The sequence below is a fragment of the Marmota flaviventris genome, chromosome 7 (assembly GCF_047511675.1).
Source record: "Marmota flaviventris isolate mMarFla1 chromosome 7, mMarFla1.hap1, whole genome shotgun sequence".
Lineage (NCBI taxonomy): Eukaryota > Metazoa > Chordata > Mammalia > Rodentia > Sciuridae > Marmota > Marmota flaviventris.
The window spans coordinates 54,621,565-54,643,377 of NC_092504.1; the positions used below are offsets into that span (position 1 = coordinate 54,621,565).

Here is a 21,813-nt window from a genome sequence, read left to right on the forward strand (position 1 = left end):
CCAATGCTCCGGGGCCCACGACCACAAATGTACGGGGCACTGGAGGAACCCAGAAACACCATGGAGGAACCCAGCAACACCATCAGGGTAGTGCCCAGGACACATTATCCATCAGATCTCTCATCAGACGAACCAGAGGGAGCGCAGGGTTGGACATCTGCGCCTCCGCCAGAGCAGTACTAACTCCAGAGATGGGAGTTCAAATCATTCCCACAGGAGTAAAAGGACCTCTTCCCCAAGGAACAGTAGGCTTATTGTTAGGACGCAGTTCTTCTACACTAAAAGGACTTATGATAAGTCCCGGGGTAATTGATCCCGATTATGAAGGTGAAATAAAAATTATAGCTAGTTCTCCAAAGGGTATATCAGTAATTTCACCAGGAGATAGAATAGCACAGTTATTAATAATACCCAGCCTACATGATAAATTTTCCAGTAGTACTATAGAAAGAAGTTCCAGGGGATTAGGCTCCACAGGTGTAGATTGGGCTATGCTGTCTTTAAATTTAGATTCTCGCCCCATGCTAAAACTAAATATTCAAGGACACGAATTTAATGGACTACTGGATACAGGTGCAGACCTTAGCATCATATCTCGTCAAGAATGGCCAAAACATTGGCCGTTACAACAAGCCACTCAAACGCTTCGAGGCCTAGGAGTGGCAACTAATCCCCATAGAAGTGCAATGGTATTAGATTGGAAGGATCCTGAAGGATGCGAAGGAACTATACAGCCATATGTATTGGATCATCTTCCTATAAATTTATGGGGACGAGATGTCCTAGATCAATTAGGTTTGACATTAACAAATAACATCAATCCAAATGCGCCCACTATTAGGGCTAGACAAGGTTTCAGGAAAGAAAAAAGATTAGGAGAACAAGGCATAGCAGCACCCATTCAAATAGATCAGGGAATAAATAGACATGGACTGGGTTTTCAGAAGGGGTCACTGAGGCAATAAAAATTACTTGGAAATCAGATAGACCAGTATGGGTTCCTCAGTGGCCCCTGACTAAAGAAAAGATACAAGCAGCCCATGACCTGGTCAAACAACAATTAGCGGAGGGACATATACAACCTTCCATATCTCCTTACAATACTCCCATTTTTGTCATTAAAAAGAAATCAGGTAAATGGAGATTATTGCAAGATTTAAGAGCCATTAATAATGAGATGGTTATTATGGGACCTGCTCAATCGGGGATTCCTCAGTTGTCTGCTTTGCCAAAAACCTGGTACGTTTTAGCTATAGATATTAAAGATTGTTTTTTTTCAATTCCAATTCATCCTGAGGATAGTCCACATTTTGCATTTACTATCCCTGCACTGAATCATGAAGGTCCTGATGAGAGATATGAATGGAAAGCACTCCCTCAAGGGATGGCTAACAGCCCAACTATGTGTCAAATTTATGTTAACAAAGCAATCCAGCCACTTAGAAATCAAAATCCTAAATTACAAATATTTCACTATATGGATGATGTATTGTTAGCACACAAAAATAAAAACACATTGCTGGAATGTTATGCCACACTTACAAATTTATTAAAAAATTATAACCTAGAGATAGCAATAGATAAAGTACAATTAAATTTTCCAATTAATTATTTAGGAGTTCTATTATCCTCAACCATGGTCCGTCCACCAAAAATTCAAATACGAGTAGATCAACTCAAATCACTTAACGACTTTCAAAAGTTATTAGGAGACATAAATTGGATAAGGCCTTATCTAGGCATACCAACAGGAGAGTTGGGACCTTTATTTGATATCCTAAAAGGTCCATCAGATCCAAATTCACCCCCAAATGTTAACGCCTGAAGCAAGAAAGGCATTAAAAATCATTGAAACATATATGGAAAATATGCATTTGGATAGAATTGATATAAGTTTGCCTTTATTATTTATTGTACTACCAACAAAAATATTCCTACAGGAGTATTTTGGCAAGAAGGTCCATTATTGTGGATACATTTATCTTATTCTCCTAACACTATTCTTACTAGGTATCCTGAGGCTGTAGGACAATTAATACTCAAAGGAATAAAAGCAGCAAAGGGAGTGTTTGGAATTTCTCCCAATAAAATTATTACTCCATATACTATGGATCAAATTGATGAGTTAGCTAATGAGTTAAATACTTGGGCAATAATCATGTGTAAATTTAATGTTTTATTTGATAATCACTTACCATCTAATCCTTTGTTGTCTTTTTGGTCTTTGCATCCTGTAGTTTTTCCAAAAATGACAAGAAAAACCCCTATCATGAATGCTCCAAATGTATTCACTGATGGGTCAAATAATGGTACAGCAGCAGTAGTTACCCCTGATCAAACTTTTACATTTTTAGTACCCAAACAATCAGCTCAAAAGGTAGAGCTTAATGCAGTTTTACAAGCTTTTGTGATGTTTAAAGATTCTGTATTTAATTTATTTTCCGATAGTCAGTATGTAGTTAATGCTATAGTATCCCTTGAAGATGCTGGCAGGATTTCCCCTTCCTCTACTGTTTTCTCTTTGTTTTCTGCTATACAAAGTCTAATCTGGGACAGAAAAGATCCATTCTTTATAGGACATATCAGGGCACATACAGGATTGCCTGGATCCCTTAGTTTGGGCAATGATTTACCAGATAAAACTACACATGACATACATATTTTCTCTACACTAGAAGAAGCTACACATTTTCATAATAGGTTCCATGTCAATGCTAATACTTTACAAAAGCGCTTTAAAATAACTAAGGAACAAGCTAGACAAATAATAAAACAATGTCAAAATTGTGTGACCTTTTTACCACGAGTTAATCTTGGAGTCAATCCTAGAGGACTGATACCTAACCATATTTGGCAGATGGACGTCACACACTTGCCACAATTTGGAAAATTAAAATATTTGCATGTTACAGTTGATACTTCTTCCGGATTTTTGATGGGCTCCCTTCATTCCGGAGAAAAAACTAAAGATTTTATAGGTCATTGCTTACAAAATTTTGCCACTGTGGGCGTTCCAAAACAGTTAAAAACAGATAATGGTCCTGGTTATACTTCTACCTCTTTTTAACAATTTTGCTCATCATTTGGCATTACTCATATAACAGGAATTCCATACAATCCACAAGGACAAGGCATAGCTGAAAGAGCTCATCAAACTATTAAAATGTACTTACTAAAGCAAAAAGAGGGAATTGGAAAGGGGTATATGTCACCCAAAGATAAACTTAAAATAACCCTTTTTACTCTAAACTTTTTAAATTTGGATTCCTCAGGGCTTAGTGCTGCAGAAAGGCATATGTGTCCAAAAAATGTACATAAGCCTAAGGTACTTTGGAAGGATATTCTAACAGGACAATGGAAAGGTTCTGACCCAGTGATTGTCTGGAGTTGGGGTTCTGTTTGTGTTTTTCCACAGGGAGAACAGCAGCCGATTTGGATTCCAGAGAGATTAACTAAAACAATTTCTACAGGCCAAAAGGAAGATGATTTGACTCAAATCCATAACAGCTGATATCCAGAACTCCAGTTTGGCTATTCTTACATCTACGACAGTGATTAACCAGGATGCTTTTTTCAATATTTATTTTATTATTTGCCTTTTCCCACATCATAAAGTTTTATTTTATTTTTGAGCTCATACAGACCTAGGTTAATGTTTTTCTGATCAGTTTTATTTTTTGACTGTGGAGTTTTTAAGCATTGCAATGGAGATTTCACCTAGGTAAAGCTTCAAGGCCTTTACTATTGTCTTAAGTGTTGTATGTTATGTGTGCACACTTCTGTTTTGTGTTGTATGTCTGTATGTGCGTATGTCCATATATCATATATGAGGAGCGCTCATGAATAAATGGATCTGAATTTTTTTATTCACGTGATTTTAATGGTTTAATTTAGATTGGGTAAACAGCTGTTGAAAATTGTTTTAATATGTGAACAAATAGGAGGTTAACAGATCTGTTTGTTTACTTTCACCTTTCCTTCTCATTATATTTAATAATTCTGTTCAGGATAATGTAAATTGTTCAAAAAATTGTTTTCTTAGTGCCTGTTGGAATGTTACATAATTTTTTTCTTAGCATCATTGCCAGAATTCCTATCTTCATCCCAGTGCCGGTGAAGACAAAGATAAAACCAAACTACAGCTTCTTCTATAGTTATCACAACAAACTGTAAAAACTGATGCATCAATGAATAATAACTCCACAAGTAATGCTCAATTAAGGAGTCGATTTACTTTGGGAGGAAATGGACATATTGACAGATTCCTCTGCTTTGAATTGCTTGCAGACCTTGCCTGGACTATGTATCACTTGTATGCATTGTGAACTATCTGTTGGTACAGCGAATTGTGGTAGTGCTGGAGTATTTTTGCTGATGGTGTCACCGGTAGTACAATTTTTCAAAGGAGCCCTCAATTGGCTTAGTGTCATGGCATTTTGCATCCTCCTCCCTTCTACTAGTGATGGTCTAAAATTTGGGGGCCAACAGAGGTGAGGCGAAGAACCTCACCCCCCCACTGGTGCAAAGGCCTTTCCACAAGTATGGCTGTATGCTGGACCGGTAGTCAGTGACGGGTATGATCCAATTGCAGTGGTACCAACCTAAGACAGGAGGCTGACGCCTAGAGGTCAGTTCATCCGATGACGGGTAAGGACCATATGTTGAATTGGACTGCCTAACAGGCACGGTCCCTAAGCCACATTGCTTGTTGTTTAATTAAACAAAAAGGAGGAGATGCTGAGAGCCACGGCTGAGTCTGTATGGCCCCTGGCATTTTGCCAACAGTATTGATTGACAGGCGAGGCATTACTATCCGCCTCTGCCGCAACTTTTGAGTTCTCGCACTATTTTGGAGTTCTCGTGGGGATTTCCGGGGATTCCCCGAGAGTTCCCATTGGTTGGGGAAGTGCAGGAGGAGGGATTTCCGGGAGAGATATTTCCGGCTGGGGGTTCCTGGACAAGCCTCATGGCACGTTCGGGAGGATTCCCCGGGAGCTGTGTGAAGTGTTTTCCTGCAGTTTAAAAATAAAGTTTGTTCCTGCTTCAGTGGCTCGTGATTTGTGCCCAGCCAGACTGCGGCAGTGCTAAACCTATTGACTTTTTTAAAGACTTTTCCCCCCTTTTGGATTTAATGTGCTGAGAAAGAAATTGGGAGACTTTTGAATGCTAACAGGATTCACTGTAGGAATGTTTTGGGTGTCATGTTAAAGAGCCATCATTCGGGAACACAGGACAGGGTTGTAAAAAAGAAGAACAGAGCAGCAACAACAAAAGAATAATTCTCAAAATAATTCCAACCAAATATGTCTTTACCAGGAGCTTTCTAAAAGTTGAAGTGATTTGATCAAAAGTTTGACCAGATCTCCTTTGGAAAAATGCCTGCTGAACCTCTTTGTGGTATAAGTTTTCCTTGTAGGATACAGAAAGGTGATGAGGAGGGCCCCTCATACCAGATATACATAGCACATTCTACCAGAATATTAATTTGATAGCAGGGCAAAAGCTGCCATATAGAAACAATGACCTAAGAAATATGATCATTTAAACATGTAACTATACATATATTCTCCTAGATTATAAATAGGACTCTTGGAACAGTTTCATTGAAATTCTAAACCATAGCACCATGACCCTAAAAATCAGCATTTCTTAGCCTTATTATAGAAGTGATTTAAGGGGGAGTGATTGGAAAATTCCAACAAATTTTAAGATAAGCTACCCAGGAACACAGAGCTGACTGAAAGTGATATAAAGTAATTTCATCTATAACTAACTATCTTTTACTACCCTTAAATTGAAAGACAAAATAACTAAATTAAAATGATTCTTCAGATAACTTGCATGGAACACCTTTTTTAGTAAAATAATAATTATAAATATCTAAATGTAAGTTAAGTTCCTATTGATTGTCTGTTTCTAAGAACATATTAAAAATAATAACATCATAAGTGATAAACCTGAGAATGTTTTCTCACTATTGTTAAAGCAAAATATTAACAATACCTCTTAATAACAGTGAGGTAGACTTCATTCAAGACCATCACAACCAGTGTCTGCATCACTGAATAAATATTTTAGTAGGGGATTTGTGTGGTTTTGAATAGAGCTTGTCATTACCCACCTCTGTGTTGAGGTTTGGTTACTAAGGTAACAGTATTGAGAGGTATGGTAACCTTCAAAGGTGATTATTTTAGTCAACTTTTTCATCACTGTGACCAAAATATCTAAGAACAACTTAAAGGAGAAAAAAATTATTTGGGGCTTATGGTTTCAGAGGTCTCTGTCCATTGATGGCCAACTCCATTGCCCTGGGCCCAAGATAAACTAGTACATCATGGGGGAAGGCCCTAGCAAAGGAAAGATGTTCAGCTCATGTCAGAGTCTGGAAGGAGAGAGAGACACACACAGTCCAGGGCAAATGCACCCTTTTAGGGCATACCCCCAACAACCCACCTCCACCAGCCAAGCTTCACCTGCCTACAGTTACACCCACTCAGTGCACTCTAATTTGGACTGATTTGGTTATAGTTCTCATAATCTAATGTTTTTACACCTGAATAGACCTGCATTAACAGAAGTTCAGGGAGGGGATACCTTATTTTCATATCATAGCAATGATTAAGACTTTAATTAATAAGGATTAACATGTCTATGGGAGTAGGTTAGATCTGGCAAGACTGGATAAGTTACTGCAAGAGACAGTTGGTATAAAATGGGGTCACCCCAAATGTTTGGCCTCTTGGGCACATACCCAAGTGCCATACTATTTTTCTGTCATGCTATGACATAGCCAGAGTGTGCTAACCAGTGCCATAATCAGATGCCAATCCAGGCAGTAGAACCATAATCAAAATGAGTCTTTTACTTATAATGTACCTTGATTTAGGTATTTTGTTATAAGAATATAAAATGGAATAAACTGAGAAGAAAAATTGAGTTTAAGTCCATATAAAATATGATTGCAAAATTCTGTGAATATATTAGGAAACATTGAATTATAAACTTTAAATTGGTGAATCGTATAGTATCTGTATATATCAAGAAAATTTCAAAATTACCCTTGAATCAGATTATCAAATAAATGCTGTGTCAGATGTATTATTATTTGATACACATAGGAGATCCTTTCAGTTGCCACTGTCCTTGATATCATTCTAAAATACAATATGTAAGACAGGTAATGTACATATGAGAGATCAATAAGTCTTATCTGGAAAATAGCACTTACAAAAATAAAGGAGATATTAAACAAGTTTTTATAACCTTAAGGTACTCTACCTTGTATTTGTTCTTCTATCATCCACATGATCAGCCTGTACAATTGTACTTTGAAGTGCAGAAGTTATACTTTAACTTTGGATTGATTTATCCTGAGAGATATAAGCCTGAGAAATTGAAGAAAAGAAGAGCTGCTAATGTAACAGAAGCATTGCATTGCACTAATATGTCTGTGAAAAGGAACTCGGTTCTTCTGCTGATACAACTGATGTGTTACTTTAGCTCTGGAAGCTGTGGAAAAGTGCTGGTGTGGCCCACAGAATACAGCCATTGGATCAACATAAAGGCAATCCTGGATGAACTTCTCCAGAGAGGTCATGAGGTGACTGTTCTGACATCAACAGCGTCCATTCTTATTAATCCCAAGACAACATCTGCTATTAATTTTGAGGTTTACCCTGCACCTTCAAGTAAACAACATTTGGAAGAACGTTTCTCCAAATGGATCCATGAATGGATTTATGATACTCCAAAAGATGACTTCTGGGAATTTTATTCATTAGTACAAAAATTTTTCAAGGACTATTCTGATACAATTGAACAACTCTGCAGAAATGTAGTTTTCAACAAGAAACTTATGATGAAACTACATGAATCAAAATTTGATGTGGTTCTTGCAGATGCAGTTGGTCCCTGTGGTGAGCTGCTGGCAGAGCTACTTAAAATACCATTTGTATACACTCTCCGCTTCACTTTTGGCTACACATATGAAAAATACAGTGGTGGACTTACAGTTCCTCCTTCTTATGTGCCTATTGTTATGTCAGAATTAAGTGATCAAATGACATTCATGGAGAGGGTTAAAAATACAGTGTATATGCTTTATTTTGATTTTTGGTTCCAAATATTTGATGTGAAGAGATGGAATCAGTTTTACAGTGAAGTTCTAGGTAAGTTGATTCTTTAATTATTATTTGAAATCCTAAATTTTCTATGACTTTGAAGCTGACCTTTCGTAAGTATAAAATCAGAAAAATTTTCTTTTCTGTAAGTAAAACTATAGAACAAAATGTGGTGTATATACACAATGGAATTTTACTCAGCATTACAAAAGAACAAAGCCATTGCATTTGCAGGTAAATGGATGGCATTGGAGAAGATAATGCTAAGTGAAGTCAGCCTATCCCCCCAAAACAAATGCCTAATGTTTTCTCTGATATAAGAAGGTTTACTCATTAGTGGGGTAGGGCGGGAGAGCATGGGAGAAATAGATGAATTCTAGATAGGGCAGAGGGGTGGGAGGGAAAAGGAGGGGGCAGGGGATTAGCAAGGGTAGTGTAATGTGATTACATTAGATAATTCCTTAATAGGACAACCATAGCACAAAAGTTGATAACAAAAATCAACAAATGGGACTTACTTAAACTGAAAAGTTTTCTCTCAGCAAGAGAAACAATAAAAGAGGTAAATAGGGAGCCTACATCATGGGAACAAATTTTTACTCCTCACACTTCAGATAGAGCCCTAATATCCAGAGTATACAAAGAACTCAAAAAATTAAACAATAAGAAAACAAATAACCCAATCAACAAATGGGCCAAAGACCTGAACAGACACTTCTCAGAGGAGGACATACAATCAATCAACAAGTACATGAAAAAATGCTCACCATCTCTAGCAGTCAGAAAAATGCAAATCAAAACCACCCTAAGATACCATCTCACTCCAGTAAGATTGGCAGCCATTATGAAGTCAAACAACAACAAGTGCTGGCGAGGATGTGGGGAAAAGGGTACTCTTGTACATTGCTGGTGGGACTGCAAACTGGTGCGGCCAATCTGGAAAGCAGTATGGAGATTCCTGGGAAAGCTGGGAATGGAACCACCATTTGACCCAGCTATTGCCCTTCTTGGACTTTTCCCTGAAGAACTTAAAAGAGCATACTACAGGGATACTGCTACATCGATGTTCATAGCAGCACAATTCACAATTGCTAGACTGTGGAACCAACCCAGATGCCCTTCAATAGATGAATGGATAAAAAAAATGTGGCATTTATACACCATGGAGTATTACGCAGCACTAAAAAATGACAAAATCATGGAATTTGCAGGGAAATGGATGGCACTAGAGCAGATTATGCTTAGTGAAGCTAGCCAATCCCTAAAAAACAAATACCAAATACCAAATGTCTTCTTTGATATAATGAGAGCAACTAAGAACAGAGCAGGGAGGAAGAGCAGGAAGAAATGATTAACATTAAACAGATACATGAGGTGGGATGGAAAGGGAGAGAAAAGGGAAATTGCATGGTAATAGAGGGAGACCCTCATTGTTATACAAAATTACATATAAGAGGTTGTGAGGGGAATGGGAAAATAAACAAGGAGAGATATGAATTACAGTGGATGGGGTAGAGAGAGAAGATGGGAGGGGAGGGAGGGGGGATGGTAGAGGATAGGAAAGGTAGCAGAATACAACAGTTACTAATAAGGCATTATGTAAAATTGTGGATGTGTAACCGATGTGATTCTGCAATCTGTATTTGGGGTAAAATTGGGAGTTCATAACCAACTTGAATCTAATGTATGAAATATGATATGTCAAGAGCTTTATAATGTTTTGAACAACCAATAAAAAAAAAAGAAAAAAAAAGATTATACAAAGTACATGTATGAAGACTTGAATTGGGTGCCAACATACTTTATATATAAACAGAGATATAAAATTTGTGGTATATATGTGTATTAAGAATTGTAATGCAAAAAAAAGTGTACATGTATAAAGGCAAAAAAAAAAGAATAGCATTACCTTAGATTAGGTAGAGGGAAGAGAAAGAAGGGGAAGGCAGGGGATGTGGGGATAAGAAAGACAGTAGAATGAAACAGACATTATTACTTTATGTATATATGTGACTGTGTGACCAATGTGATTCTGCAATATGTATACTCAGAAAAATGAGAAATTATATCCCAGCTATGTATGATATATCAAGTATAAGTGAATTCTACTGTCATGTATAACAAATTAAAACAAATAAAAATAATAATTTAAAAAAGTATGGAATGAAAATATAAGGTGAACAAATGGTCTCACCAATAAAAAAAGGGCTTTTACATTATAGGGTCAATTAGAAACCAGTGGCAATCACTTGTACGGAATGCTCTAGGAAGCAATAACTTGCAAATTGAATCATGGAAGATTTGTCTGCACTTTACTATTTTTTTCATCTTTAAGGACAGTCATTAATTTCCCTAAATGTTTTAATGATGATATACATGTACATTAATAACATACATATGTATTACTAGCATAACAATATGTATGTACCATGGAGAAAATTATTTTTGTGTAGCTTTATTTCCTCAGTTAGAAATTAAAGTATTTATCTGAATTACCTTAAAGATTCCTTCACAGTTAAGTAAATAGTGTCTCTATCTCAGATGCAGAGAGCTATATATTGAGCTATCTCATACTTCACATTCCTTTGATAAAAAAACAAACAAACCATGCCTTGAGGCCTAAAACTTTGTGTGGAGTGGAACCACACCTTATTAGTCTATATTTTTAAAGACTAATATTTACTATTTAACACAATATGAACTAAACTGAGCATGAGAACAAATCTCTGTTTTAATGATTTGTAAAAACTATATGGCTGTTATTTTCAAATACATATATATTACCGAGTTAATACTATTAATCTCCTAATAGGAGGCAATTGCAGTAGTGGTCACTAGGAATTCAGACATACTCACTAACCATTACAGTTCACTTGTGGATTCAAGAATCAAGGGAATGGTTTGTTCAATTGTGAGAATAAGACTGAGTACTCCTAGAAAAGATGTCTTTACAGTTATGGGAACACTGATTGGTTATGGAGCTCACAAAGATTTTAAAAATTTAGATTATTCTACAGTTTTAGAGAGAAAATAAAATAAAATATGTTACTTCTATGCTGGCTTATGGTAGTAATTATTTGTGATTGTATATATACTGATGGAACATTAGAAAGTACCCACACAATTAGTTTATGTACATATTAACATATGTAAAACATATCAATTATAGTATACAAAAAAGTACACTATAAAACATATCAATTTTAGGGGCTGGGGATGTGGCTCAAGTGGTAGCACCCTCGCCTGGCATCCGTGCGGCCCGGGGGTTCCATCCTCTGCACATACAAACAAAGATGTTGTGTCCACCAATAACTAAAAAAAAAAATAAATATTAAAAACTCTCTCTCTCTCTCTCTCTCTCTGTGTGTGTGTGTGTGTGTGTGTGTGTCTCTCTCTCTTTAAAAAAATATCAATTTTAGGATGCAAACACACACAAACACATACATACATGCACTTTAAGCATCTTGACAACATTAATCCAGTTCATTTCATGGAAATTATATGAGGCATTCAGGATACAAGTCTCTCATCATCTTTTCTTTTCTTGATCCAGGGAGACCCACTACAATATATGAAACAATGGGGAAAGCTGATTTTTGGCTCATTCGAACCTATTGGGATTTAGAATTTCCTCGTCCACTTTTACCAAATTTTGACTTTGTTGGAGGACTCCACTGTAAACCTGCCAAACCCCTCCCTAAGGTAAATCTGCTCCTGTTTGTTCTGTTTAAAGATTGACATTTTTGGTAGAAATGATTCTACATTCCTAATTCAGAGATTTTGAGTCAAAGATATGAAAAGAAAGATAAAGAATTCTGCCAATTATACTCGGCATTTCTATGCCATCAAACACACTGGCATTTCATTATTGTCACAGAAGAATATAGGAAATCTGGCATCCTCTGAGACTAGTCATTAAAATTATGCCTTCATTATATAATTCATAAGAAAAAATCAATCAATTATTCAACTAAATATAAAGAAAATATTTATTAAGTGACTCACATCTACCAGAGGTAAATGCTAGATACAGAGAGATATAAAGTTGACACAGTTTCTGCATCATCCAGACCTTACATTCAAGCTGAGTACAAGGACTATAACAAGGAATAAATTTGTGTGTGTTATCATAAGGAAATTATATAATGCTAAGGAAACCTCCAGCAAAGATCATGAGAAACATCCTAGAATCCTTGATAACTAAGGTGAGTTCTAAAGAATGCACAGGATAAGAAAAGGGGTTGAGGGAGAGAGGAAGACACAAAAAGAAAAGCACATACAATAAAAATAAATAGTAAGGGAAACTCCCAAGAACTTCAAGAGTAGTGTAGCAGGAGTAGGACAGCAAAGAGCAGATAATGCTAGAGAGGTAAGTGAAAGTTAGGTAACTAGGAGTTTAAAGAATCTATTAAGTGCATTGGGGATTCCATGAAAAGAGTTAAGCATAAGAGAGATGTGAAGGGGCTGAGGTTGTGGCTCAGCAGTAGAGCACTTGCCTAGCATGTGTGAGGCCCTGGGTTCCATCCTCAGGACCACATAAAAATAAATAAATAAACAGATAAATAAATACATAAAATAGATTTCATCCAACTACAATTGAAAAGTAAATTTTTTAAAAGAGAGAGATGTGAATAAATTTTCTCTTTTGAAAAAAATCTCAAAATGCAGTCACCAAATTGGATTGTAGAGGGAAAGATAATACAGAGGAAACACTCAGAAAGTTGTTACAAGACTGCAGATAACAAATGATGTAAACATGGATGAGGTAGTTCTTACATGTGATGATGCTTACTTATCTGTTATTAGTTCAATTTCATATTGTGTTACATGGAAAAAATATATAATACTGATACACAATATCCTTGGTACAAACATAGGATCCATAGTAATATTAGCTGTTGTAATTATTTCTTTTTTGTATCTATAAAACATTTTTTTTTCCTTCTAAATAACTGAACTTTATCTACTTTTAAAGATCCTAACTATACCAAAAAGGTAGGCTTAATGTTTAGAAATAATAATATTTGGGTGTTTTTACAGGTAATTCATTTTAACATACCCAAAACACTACTGTGTACATGAATTTGGATTATATTCAACTTGAGAGAAAAAAACAATATGGCTGAAACTAACTACTGTAGGTATTCTCTTGTAAATGTAACCAGTTCAGGTCTTGTATGGTAGTTCCCAATAATATCAATTAGTTAATATGTAAAAGACATAATGGATATAATTACACATATAACAGAAACTAGTTTTCTTTTTTAAAAAAATTCTAATTTGTTATATATGACAGCAGAATGCATTACAATTCATATTACACATATGGAGCACAATATTTCATGTCTCTGCTTGTACACAAAGTAGAGTTACACCATTCATGTCTTTATATATGTACTTAGGGTAATGATGTCCATCACATTCCACTGTCTTTCCTATATCTTCTCTTCCTGACCACCCCTTTGCCATACCTACAGTTGATCTATTCATCCCAAGCCCCCCACCATCTCCATTATGAGTTAGCCCCCTTATATCAGAGAAAACACTCAGCTTTTGTTTTTTGGGGATTGGTTAACTTCACTTAGCATTATATTCTCTAATGCCATGCATTTAATGGCAAATTCCATGATTTTATTCTCTTTTAATGCTGAGTAATATTTCATTGTGTATATATGCCACATTTTCTTTATCCATTCATATACTGAAGGGCATATAGGTTGGTTTCACAGTTTAGCCATTGTGAATTATTCTGCTATAAACATTGATGTGGCTGTGTGCCTGTAGTATGCTGTTTTTAAGTCCTTTGGGTATAAACTGAAGAGTGTGATAGCTGGGTCAAATGATGGTTCCATTCTGAGTTGTCCAAGGAATCTCCATACTGCTTTCCAATGCTGCACCATTTTGTAGTCCCACCAGCAATGTATGAGTGTGCCTTTTCCCCCACATTCTCATCAACACTCATTGTTGTTTGTATTTTTAATAGCTGCCATTCTGACTGGAGTGAGATTAAATCTTGAAGTAGTTTTGACTTGCATTTCCCTAATTGCCAAAGATGTTGAACATTTTTTCATATATTTGTTGATTGATTGTATATAATCTTCTGAGAAGTGTGTGTTCATTCCTTGGCCCAGTTATTGATTGGGTTATTTGTTTTTTTGGTGTTTAACTTTTTCAGTTCTTTATATATCCCAGAGATTAGTGTTCTGTCTGATATGCATATGGTAAAAACTTGCTCCCCAAATGTAGGTTCTCTTTTTACCTAATTAATTGTTTCTTTTGCTGAGAAGAAGCGTTTTAGTTTGAATCCATCCCGTTTATTGATCCTTGATTTTAAATCTCGTGCTATAGGTGTCTTATTAAAGAAGTTGGGCCTAATCCGATATGATGGAGTTTGGGGCCTACTTTTTCTTCTATTAGGTACATTGTCTGTGGTTTAATTCCTGTGTCCTTAATCCACTTTGAGTTGAGTTTTGTACATGGTGAGAGATAGGGGTTTAATTTCATTTTGTTGCATATAGATTTCCAGTTTTCCCAGCACTGTTTCTCCAGTGTATGTTTTTGGCACCTTTGTCTAATATAAAATAACTTTAATTATGTGAGTTTGTCTCTGTGTTCTCTATTCTATATCACTGGTCTACAAGTCTACTTTTGTGCCAATACCATCTGTTTTTGTTACTATTGCTCTGTAGTATAGGGTAAGATCTGGTATAGTGATGCTACCTACTTCACGCTAAGGATTGCTTTAGATATTCAGGCTCTCTTATTTTTCCAGATGAATTTCATGCCTGCTTTTTCTATTTCTATGAGAAATGTCATTGGGATATTGATTGGGATTGCATTAAATCAGTATGATTCTTTGGTAGTATGGTCATTTTGACAAAATTAATTCAGCCTATCCAAGAACAAGGGAGATCTTTTGCTCTTCTAAGGTCTTCTTTAATTTGTTTTTTTAGAATTCTGTAGTTTTCATTGTAGAGGACTTTCATGTCTTATGTTAAATTTATTCCCAAGTATTTTATTTATTTATTTATTTATTTATTTATTTATTTTTGAGGCTTTTGTAGATGGGGTAGTTTTCCTTGTTCCCTTTCAGAGGATTTGTCACTGAATTTCAGAAATGCATTTGATTTAAAGGGTGTTGATTTTATATCCTGCTATGTTGCTGATTTCATTTACTAGTTTTAGATGTTTTCTGGTGGAATTTTTTGGGTCTTCTAAGTATAGAATCATATAGCCAGTAAATAGTGCTAATTTGAGTTCTCTTTTCCTATCTGTATCCCTTTATTTTCTTTTATCTGTCTAATTGCTCTGGCCAGTGTTTCAAGAACTATATTAAATAGAAGTGGTGAAAGAGAGCATCCCTGTCTTGTTCCAATTTTTAGAGAGAATGCTTTCAATTTGTCTCCATTTAGAATGATGTTGGTCTTGGGCATAGCACAGATAGCTTTTACCATGTTGAGATATGTTCCTATTATCCCTAGTGTTTCTAGTGTTTTGAACATGAAGGGGTACTGTATTTTTTTGCCAGTTCTATAAAAGGTCCAGAGGAACACACACCAGTGTGCAACAGTTCCCATTGGTCATATGAGGTGGTGATAAGGGTTATTTACAGCCACTTATACACAGTTCATTGTTGTGGAATTTCAATATTATTTACAAATTTCAGGGCAAAAGATGATACATATAAACAACCCAAACAAATGATCACCCATATACATGTATCATTCCAATGCAGTAAAAATGCTGATTGTGGATCAGTATGGTTCTGAAATGGACAAGTAGAGGATTGTTAAGATTATGTAAAAGAAAATCCAACCACACTACTTATATTCTGAATGCCAGTGATTGTTAATCTCCAGCTTTTATGGGATGTTATAGAGGAAAGCACTGAGAAACTCTCACAAATTATAAAGTGAAAAAATAAGTATTATAGAGATAAGAACTATAAACATGTAAAAAAAATCCCAGTAACTTTTCTTCAGTGCTCACTAGGAGAGAAATAAGTACTAATAATTTCAAATTAAAAAATTATCCAGATAACCTGCCTAGAATAAACCCAAGTGATTTCCTAGAAATGTAACAATTGAAGCCAAGTAAAGTACTAGCTATATTGTCTAACAAAAAATTGACATTAGTAATGAATAGAGTTACAAAATTAAGAGTCTACATGTAATAATTTCTAACATCACCTCTCAAATTACTGTTTAATGGCTCTAGGTCATTTCTTCCTGACACACAAACACAAGCACACACAGGGAGACATGTTTATACAAGTAAGCCTAGTAGAACTTGAATGCCATAATACACATCTCTTTCAAAAGGGTGAGAGATAAGGGTCTAGTTTAATTTTGATAAATGTTTGGATCAATTTAAAAATAGCCATTGACACCAAATTCCTAATAATACATGATTTTCTCCTCTTAGTTTACATAGAAATTATTTCTAGTATTTTCTGTTTCTCTTTTTTTTCAACACATTTATTGGTGCATTATAGTTATACCTAATGATGGGATTTTATGTTACAAATTCATACATTCACACAATATAACAATATAATTTGGCCAATATAATTTTCCAGAAATTCCCCATTTTTCCCCACCTCCCAACCATTGATCCCTTTCTCACCAGATCTCCCTTTGATTTTCATGAGATCCATCCCATCTTTATTTTCCTTTTTCCTCTCTAGCTTTTACATATGAGAGAAAACATACAACCTTTGACCTGAGTTTGACTTATTTCACTTAATGTAATGATCTTTAGTTCTTTGGGCTGAATAAAACTCCATTGTGTATATAGACCACATTTTCTTTATTCATTCATTCATTGGCAGACACCTAGGCTGATTCCATAATTTGTCCATTTTGAATTATATTGCTGTAAAATGGGTATGTGTATATCCCTGTAATAAGATGACTTTAAATCTTTAGGATAAATACTGAGAAGTGGTATACCTGATTGTTCCATGCTTACTCTTTTAATGAATCTCCATACTGATTTCCATAGCCATTTACAATGCCTCCAATTGTGTAAGAGTATTCGTTTTTCTCCATATCCTCTCCAGCATTTATTACCCTTTTTATTCTCAATGACTACTATTTTGACTAGTATACGATGAAATCTCAGTATAGTTTTGATTTTCCTAATTGGTTATGATATTAAGCATTTTATCATATTTTTGTTGGCTATTTATACTTATTCTTATGAGAAGCATCTGTTTAATTTATTTTCCACTTATTAATTGGGTTGTTTGATTTTTAGTGTAAAGTTTATTGAATTCTTTATATATTCTAGATATTAATCCTTTGTCAGAAGGTAGATAGCAAAGATTTTCTTCCATCTTATAAGTTCTCTCTTCACAATTCTGATTGTTTCCTTTGCTGTGCAGAAGCTATTTAATTTGATGCCTTCCTATTTATTATCTCTTGGCATTGTTTTCTGACCTCTAGAGGTCTTATTTGAGAAAGTCATTGTCTGTGCTTATATGCTGGAATGTTGACCCTATGTTTTCTTCTAGGAGTTGTATTATATTTACTTTAATTTCTAGGTCATTGATTTTTGTGAAGGGTGAGAGATAAGGGTCTAGTTTAATTCTTCTGCAGTTTTCCCATCATCATTTATTAAAGAGGCAATCTTTACTCCAATGTATGTTTTTGGCACCATTGTCAAGGATCAGATGACTATACATATGTGGGGTTTTCTCTGTCTTCTATTCCGTACTACTAATCAATGTGTCTGCTTTTATGCCAGTAACAAGCAGTTTTTGTTACTACAGAAGTGGTATGCCTGGGTGATATGATGGCTCCATGCTCTATAGTATAATTTGAATACAGATATTGTGAGGCCTCCAGGATTGCTTTTTGAATTTAGATTTGCATTCACTATTCTGGGTTTTTTTTATTTTTCCAGTTGAATTTTAGGAGTGTTTATTCTAGTTCTGTGAAGGACATCATTGGTATTTTTATGTGGATTGCATTGAATCTGTATATTGCTTTGGATAGTTGGCAATTTCAACAATATTAATTCTACCTATCCATGAACATGGGAGGCCTTTCTAATTTCTTATGTGTCTTCTTTAATTTCTTTCTTTAATTGTAGAGGTCTTTCAACTCTTTTGTTAGATTTATTCCTAGGGGCTTTTAGTTTGCTTGTTTTGTTTTGAGGCTATTGTGAGTGGAATCATTCTCCTGATTTTTTTCTCTGCTTATTCAGTGTCAGTATATAGGAAAGCTATTGATTTTTGTATGTTGATTTATAATAAGCTATTTTGTCAAATTTATTTATTAGCTCTAGCAATCTTTGGGTGGAGTCCTTTGGGTCTTCTGTGTATAGAATTATACATTTACAAACTAATAATTTGACTTCTTTCTTTCTTATTTTTGTATCTCATATATATCTTTCTTTTCTAACTGCTCTTCTTCTGGTTTTGGAATTGGTTTGTTCTTCTTTTTCAAGGGCCTTGAAATGAATAGCTTTTTATGTGGAATCATTATGATTTTATTATACAGGCACTCAGCTATAAACTTTTCTCTTTAAACTGCTTTCATACTAATCCAGAGATTATGATATGTTGTATTACTCTTCTCATTTGAGTCTAAGAATTTTTAAATTTTTCTCTTGATTCTTCTATAATCCATTTTTTTTGGGGGGGTTGTTTGTTTCATTCAAAACAGTCTGTTCAATTTTCATATGTTTACATAGTTTGGGTATGGTTTTAGAAATCATGCTGATTTCTAATTTAATCCCATTATATTCAGATAGGATATAATAAATTATACCAATTATTCTGTATTTGAGGAGAGTGGCTTTGTCATCATAAATGTGGTCTATTTGGGGATGGTTTCATAAGATGCTAAGAAGAAAGTGTATTCAGATGTTGTTGAATGAAATATTCTATAGATATTTTTAAGTTCATTAGACTTATAATATTTTTCAGATCCAAAGAGTCTTCTCTTTGACTTTATGTTTGAATGACCTTGATAAACAAACTGTATTAAATCACCCAGTATTATAAACAAACTGTATTAAATCACCCAGTATTATTGTATTCATGTCTATCTGAGGCTTTAATATGAGTAGGGTTTCCTTTATGTAATTAGTTGGACCCATGTTTGTGACTTAAATATTTATAATTTTTATATCTTCTTTTTAAATTATTTCCTTTACCAGTAGGAAGTGACCATCTTTGTCTCTTTTGATTAATTTTGTTTTGAAGTTTACTTTGTCAGCTATGAGATTAGCTAATCCTGCTTATTTTATCTTACCCTTTGCATTATATATTATTTTTATGCTTTTGCTTCAGCCTTTGGCTGTTTTTATCTGTAAGGTGCATATTTTACAAACAATGTATCATTGGGTCTTCTTTTATAATCCATTCTGACAGACTATATGTTTTAATTGGAGAACTGAGACCATTTATATTCAAAATAATTACAAAGGGAAGTTTATTAATTCCTGTCATTTTGATTTATTTATGTTTAATTTGGTCCTGTTTTTCATTTCCTTAATTATTCTTCAAATCAGATTTGTTCATTTTTGAACTCTATGGTCTGTTTTTCATTTCTTCCAAAAGAATTATTTTATTAAATATCTTCTGTACTGTTGATATAGTTGCTCTGAATTCTTTTACTTTCTGCTTATCTAGGAAAGTTTTAATTTGATTTTGAATAATAGCTTTGCTGTGTATAACAGTCTTTGTTGACAGTTATTTTCTTTCAGGAGTTGGAACTTATTACTCCAAGATCTTCTGGCTTTTAGAGTTTGTGCTGAGAAATGAGAAGTGATTCTGATTGTCTTGCCTCTAAATGTAACCTGTCAATTTTCTCTTAAGGATTTTAAAAGTCTATTCTTGTTCTGTATGTTAGGCATTTTAATTATAATGTGTTGTAGAAAGTTTCTTTATCTATCCTGTGTATTTGGGGTTCCATATCTGGATATATCCTTCTGTATCTGGGTATCTGTCTTATTCTCAAAGTTTGAAAAATTTTCTGTTATTATTTTTCTAAAGAGGCTATCAATTTCTCCTATCCTGCCTTTCACAATCCTCCTCAATTCCAATGGTTCTTAAATTTAATCTCTTAATGTTTTCCCAATATTCTTGTATGTTCTGGTCATGGTTACATATTTTCTTTACTTTAAAACTGCCTAAATGTTCAAGGCTGACCATTTTTTCTTTTATATCTCAGATTCTGTCTTCAGCATTGTCTACTGTATTATAGAGATTTCAAACTGAACATTTTATTTATTTTGTCTTTCATTTCCAAGATTCACATTTGGTTCTCTTTCAATATTTCTTATTTAATTTTTCATTTGTATTCTATAATAACATCCTTAGTTCATTCAAATGTTTTTCTGTGTTCTATAGGAATTCATTGATCATTTTATAGTGAGTTTTTAAATTCTTTATCTGATATTTTATTTATTACAATATCTTTGGGGTCATTTGTTGGTGAGTTATATACTTTATGTGGTTTAATATTACCTTGCTTTTACATATTTGTTAGAGACCTGTGTTGAATTTTATATATCTTTTAGATGAGGATATTTCTTTCACTCTATATAGGGCATTGTCTTTACTTTCCAACATGTCCTAGAATAATCTGGATTGAGGCACCCTTGTAAATGTGGTATTCACAGGCTTTGCATTAATTCTTTCTGATTTTGCTGTGGCAATGGATTTCCATAGGTGGAAGCTAAAAGCCCACCCCCAGCTGTTTCTACTTAAGGTGGCTTTATAAATAGTTTGTGTTTTTATCTTTGTATTAAAGTATAGACAGAGATTGAGTTTCATTAATTTGTATGTGGAGGAAGGTAAACTGTATTTTGGCTGAATTTATTTTAGCTGGAGACTTCTCTACCCTGTACTTGTAGTAACACTATAGATATCCAGTTACAGAATAGGTGGAATCAAACAGTAGAAACAAATTATACAAACAATAAACAGCATTAAAATAAATAGTTGGATTCTACTATGACTTCTACAATGTCAATTGCTACCAAAAAAAAAAAAAAAAAAAAAAAAAAAACACAGAAATGGTGGGGTCAGCAATTGCCAATAACAACATCAACAATAACAAAATGGTGTATAACCATACTAGATCCAGCATTAAAACAACAAACAGGTATCAAGGATGTCATCCACATAAGTAATAATTTCAAGAGTGTTAATGGTGGAAACAGGACTTATATAAAACAATTAGTTCTAAAAGATGATGAAAAATACAGTTAAGAGGAAATGAAGCATGATAGGAAGGAAGAAAAAGGGTTTGCAGTTCTCAAAAGTGAACAGAGAGAATGCAGCAGAAGTGTGGCAGGTGACAGTTATGAGGATGGAGGAGAAAAAAAAAAGAAAAAAGTAAAGGAAGAAAAAAAGAAAATAGATTTTGGCTATCAGCAGTAGAAGAAAAAAGAGGAAGAGAAACGAACAAATAAAAAAATACAAAATGAACAAAAATATACAGATCAAAAATCCTAACCCTCAAAAGACAAGGCAAAGGAAATAACTACATTTTTAAAAAATGCTAAGAAAAAAAATTTAGATATATGTCCATGAACCACTGGAAGAACACACACACACACACACACACACACACACACACAGAGAGAGAGAGAGAGAGAGAGAGAGAGAGGGAGAGAGAGAGAGAAAATAAGAAAAAGTAAAAATATTCTTAATGATAAATGAAAAAATAATTTCAAC

At 34.4% G+C, this 21,813-nt stretch overlaps 1 protein-coding gene across 2 annotated transcripts in view; it reads left to right on the forward strand.

Annotated features, from left to right (window-relative positions):
- Positions 1-7,444: 7,444 nt before the first annotated feature.
- LOC114104654 (UDP-glucuronosyltransferase 2B15-like) overlaps positions 7,445-21,813 on the forward strand; it is a 30,061-nt gene continuing 15,692 nt past the window's right edge. Inside the window, exons 1-2 of one of the 2 annotated variants that reach the window (XM_027950863.2) lie at positions 7,445-8,168; positions 11,674-11,822. In XM_027950863.2, coding sequence (XP_027806664.2) covers positions 7,445-8,168; positions 11,674-11,822 — 873 coding nt within the window. The remainder of the gene's footprint in view (positions 8,169-11,673; positions 11,823-21,813) is intronic. The other variant, XM_027950865.2, reaches the window with a different exon arrangement.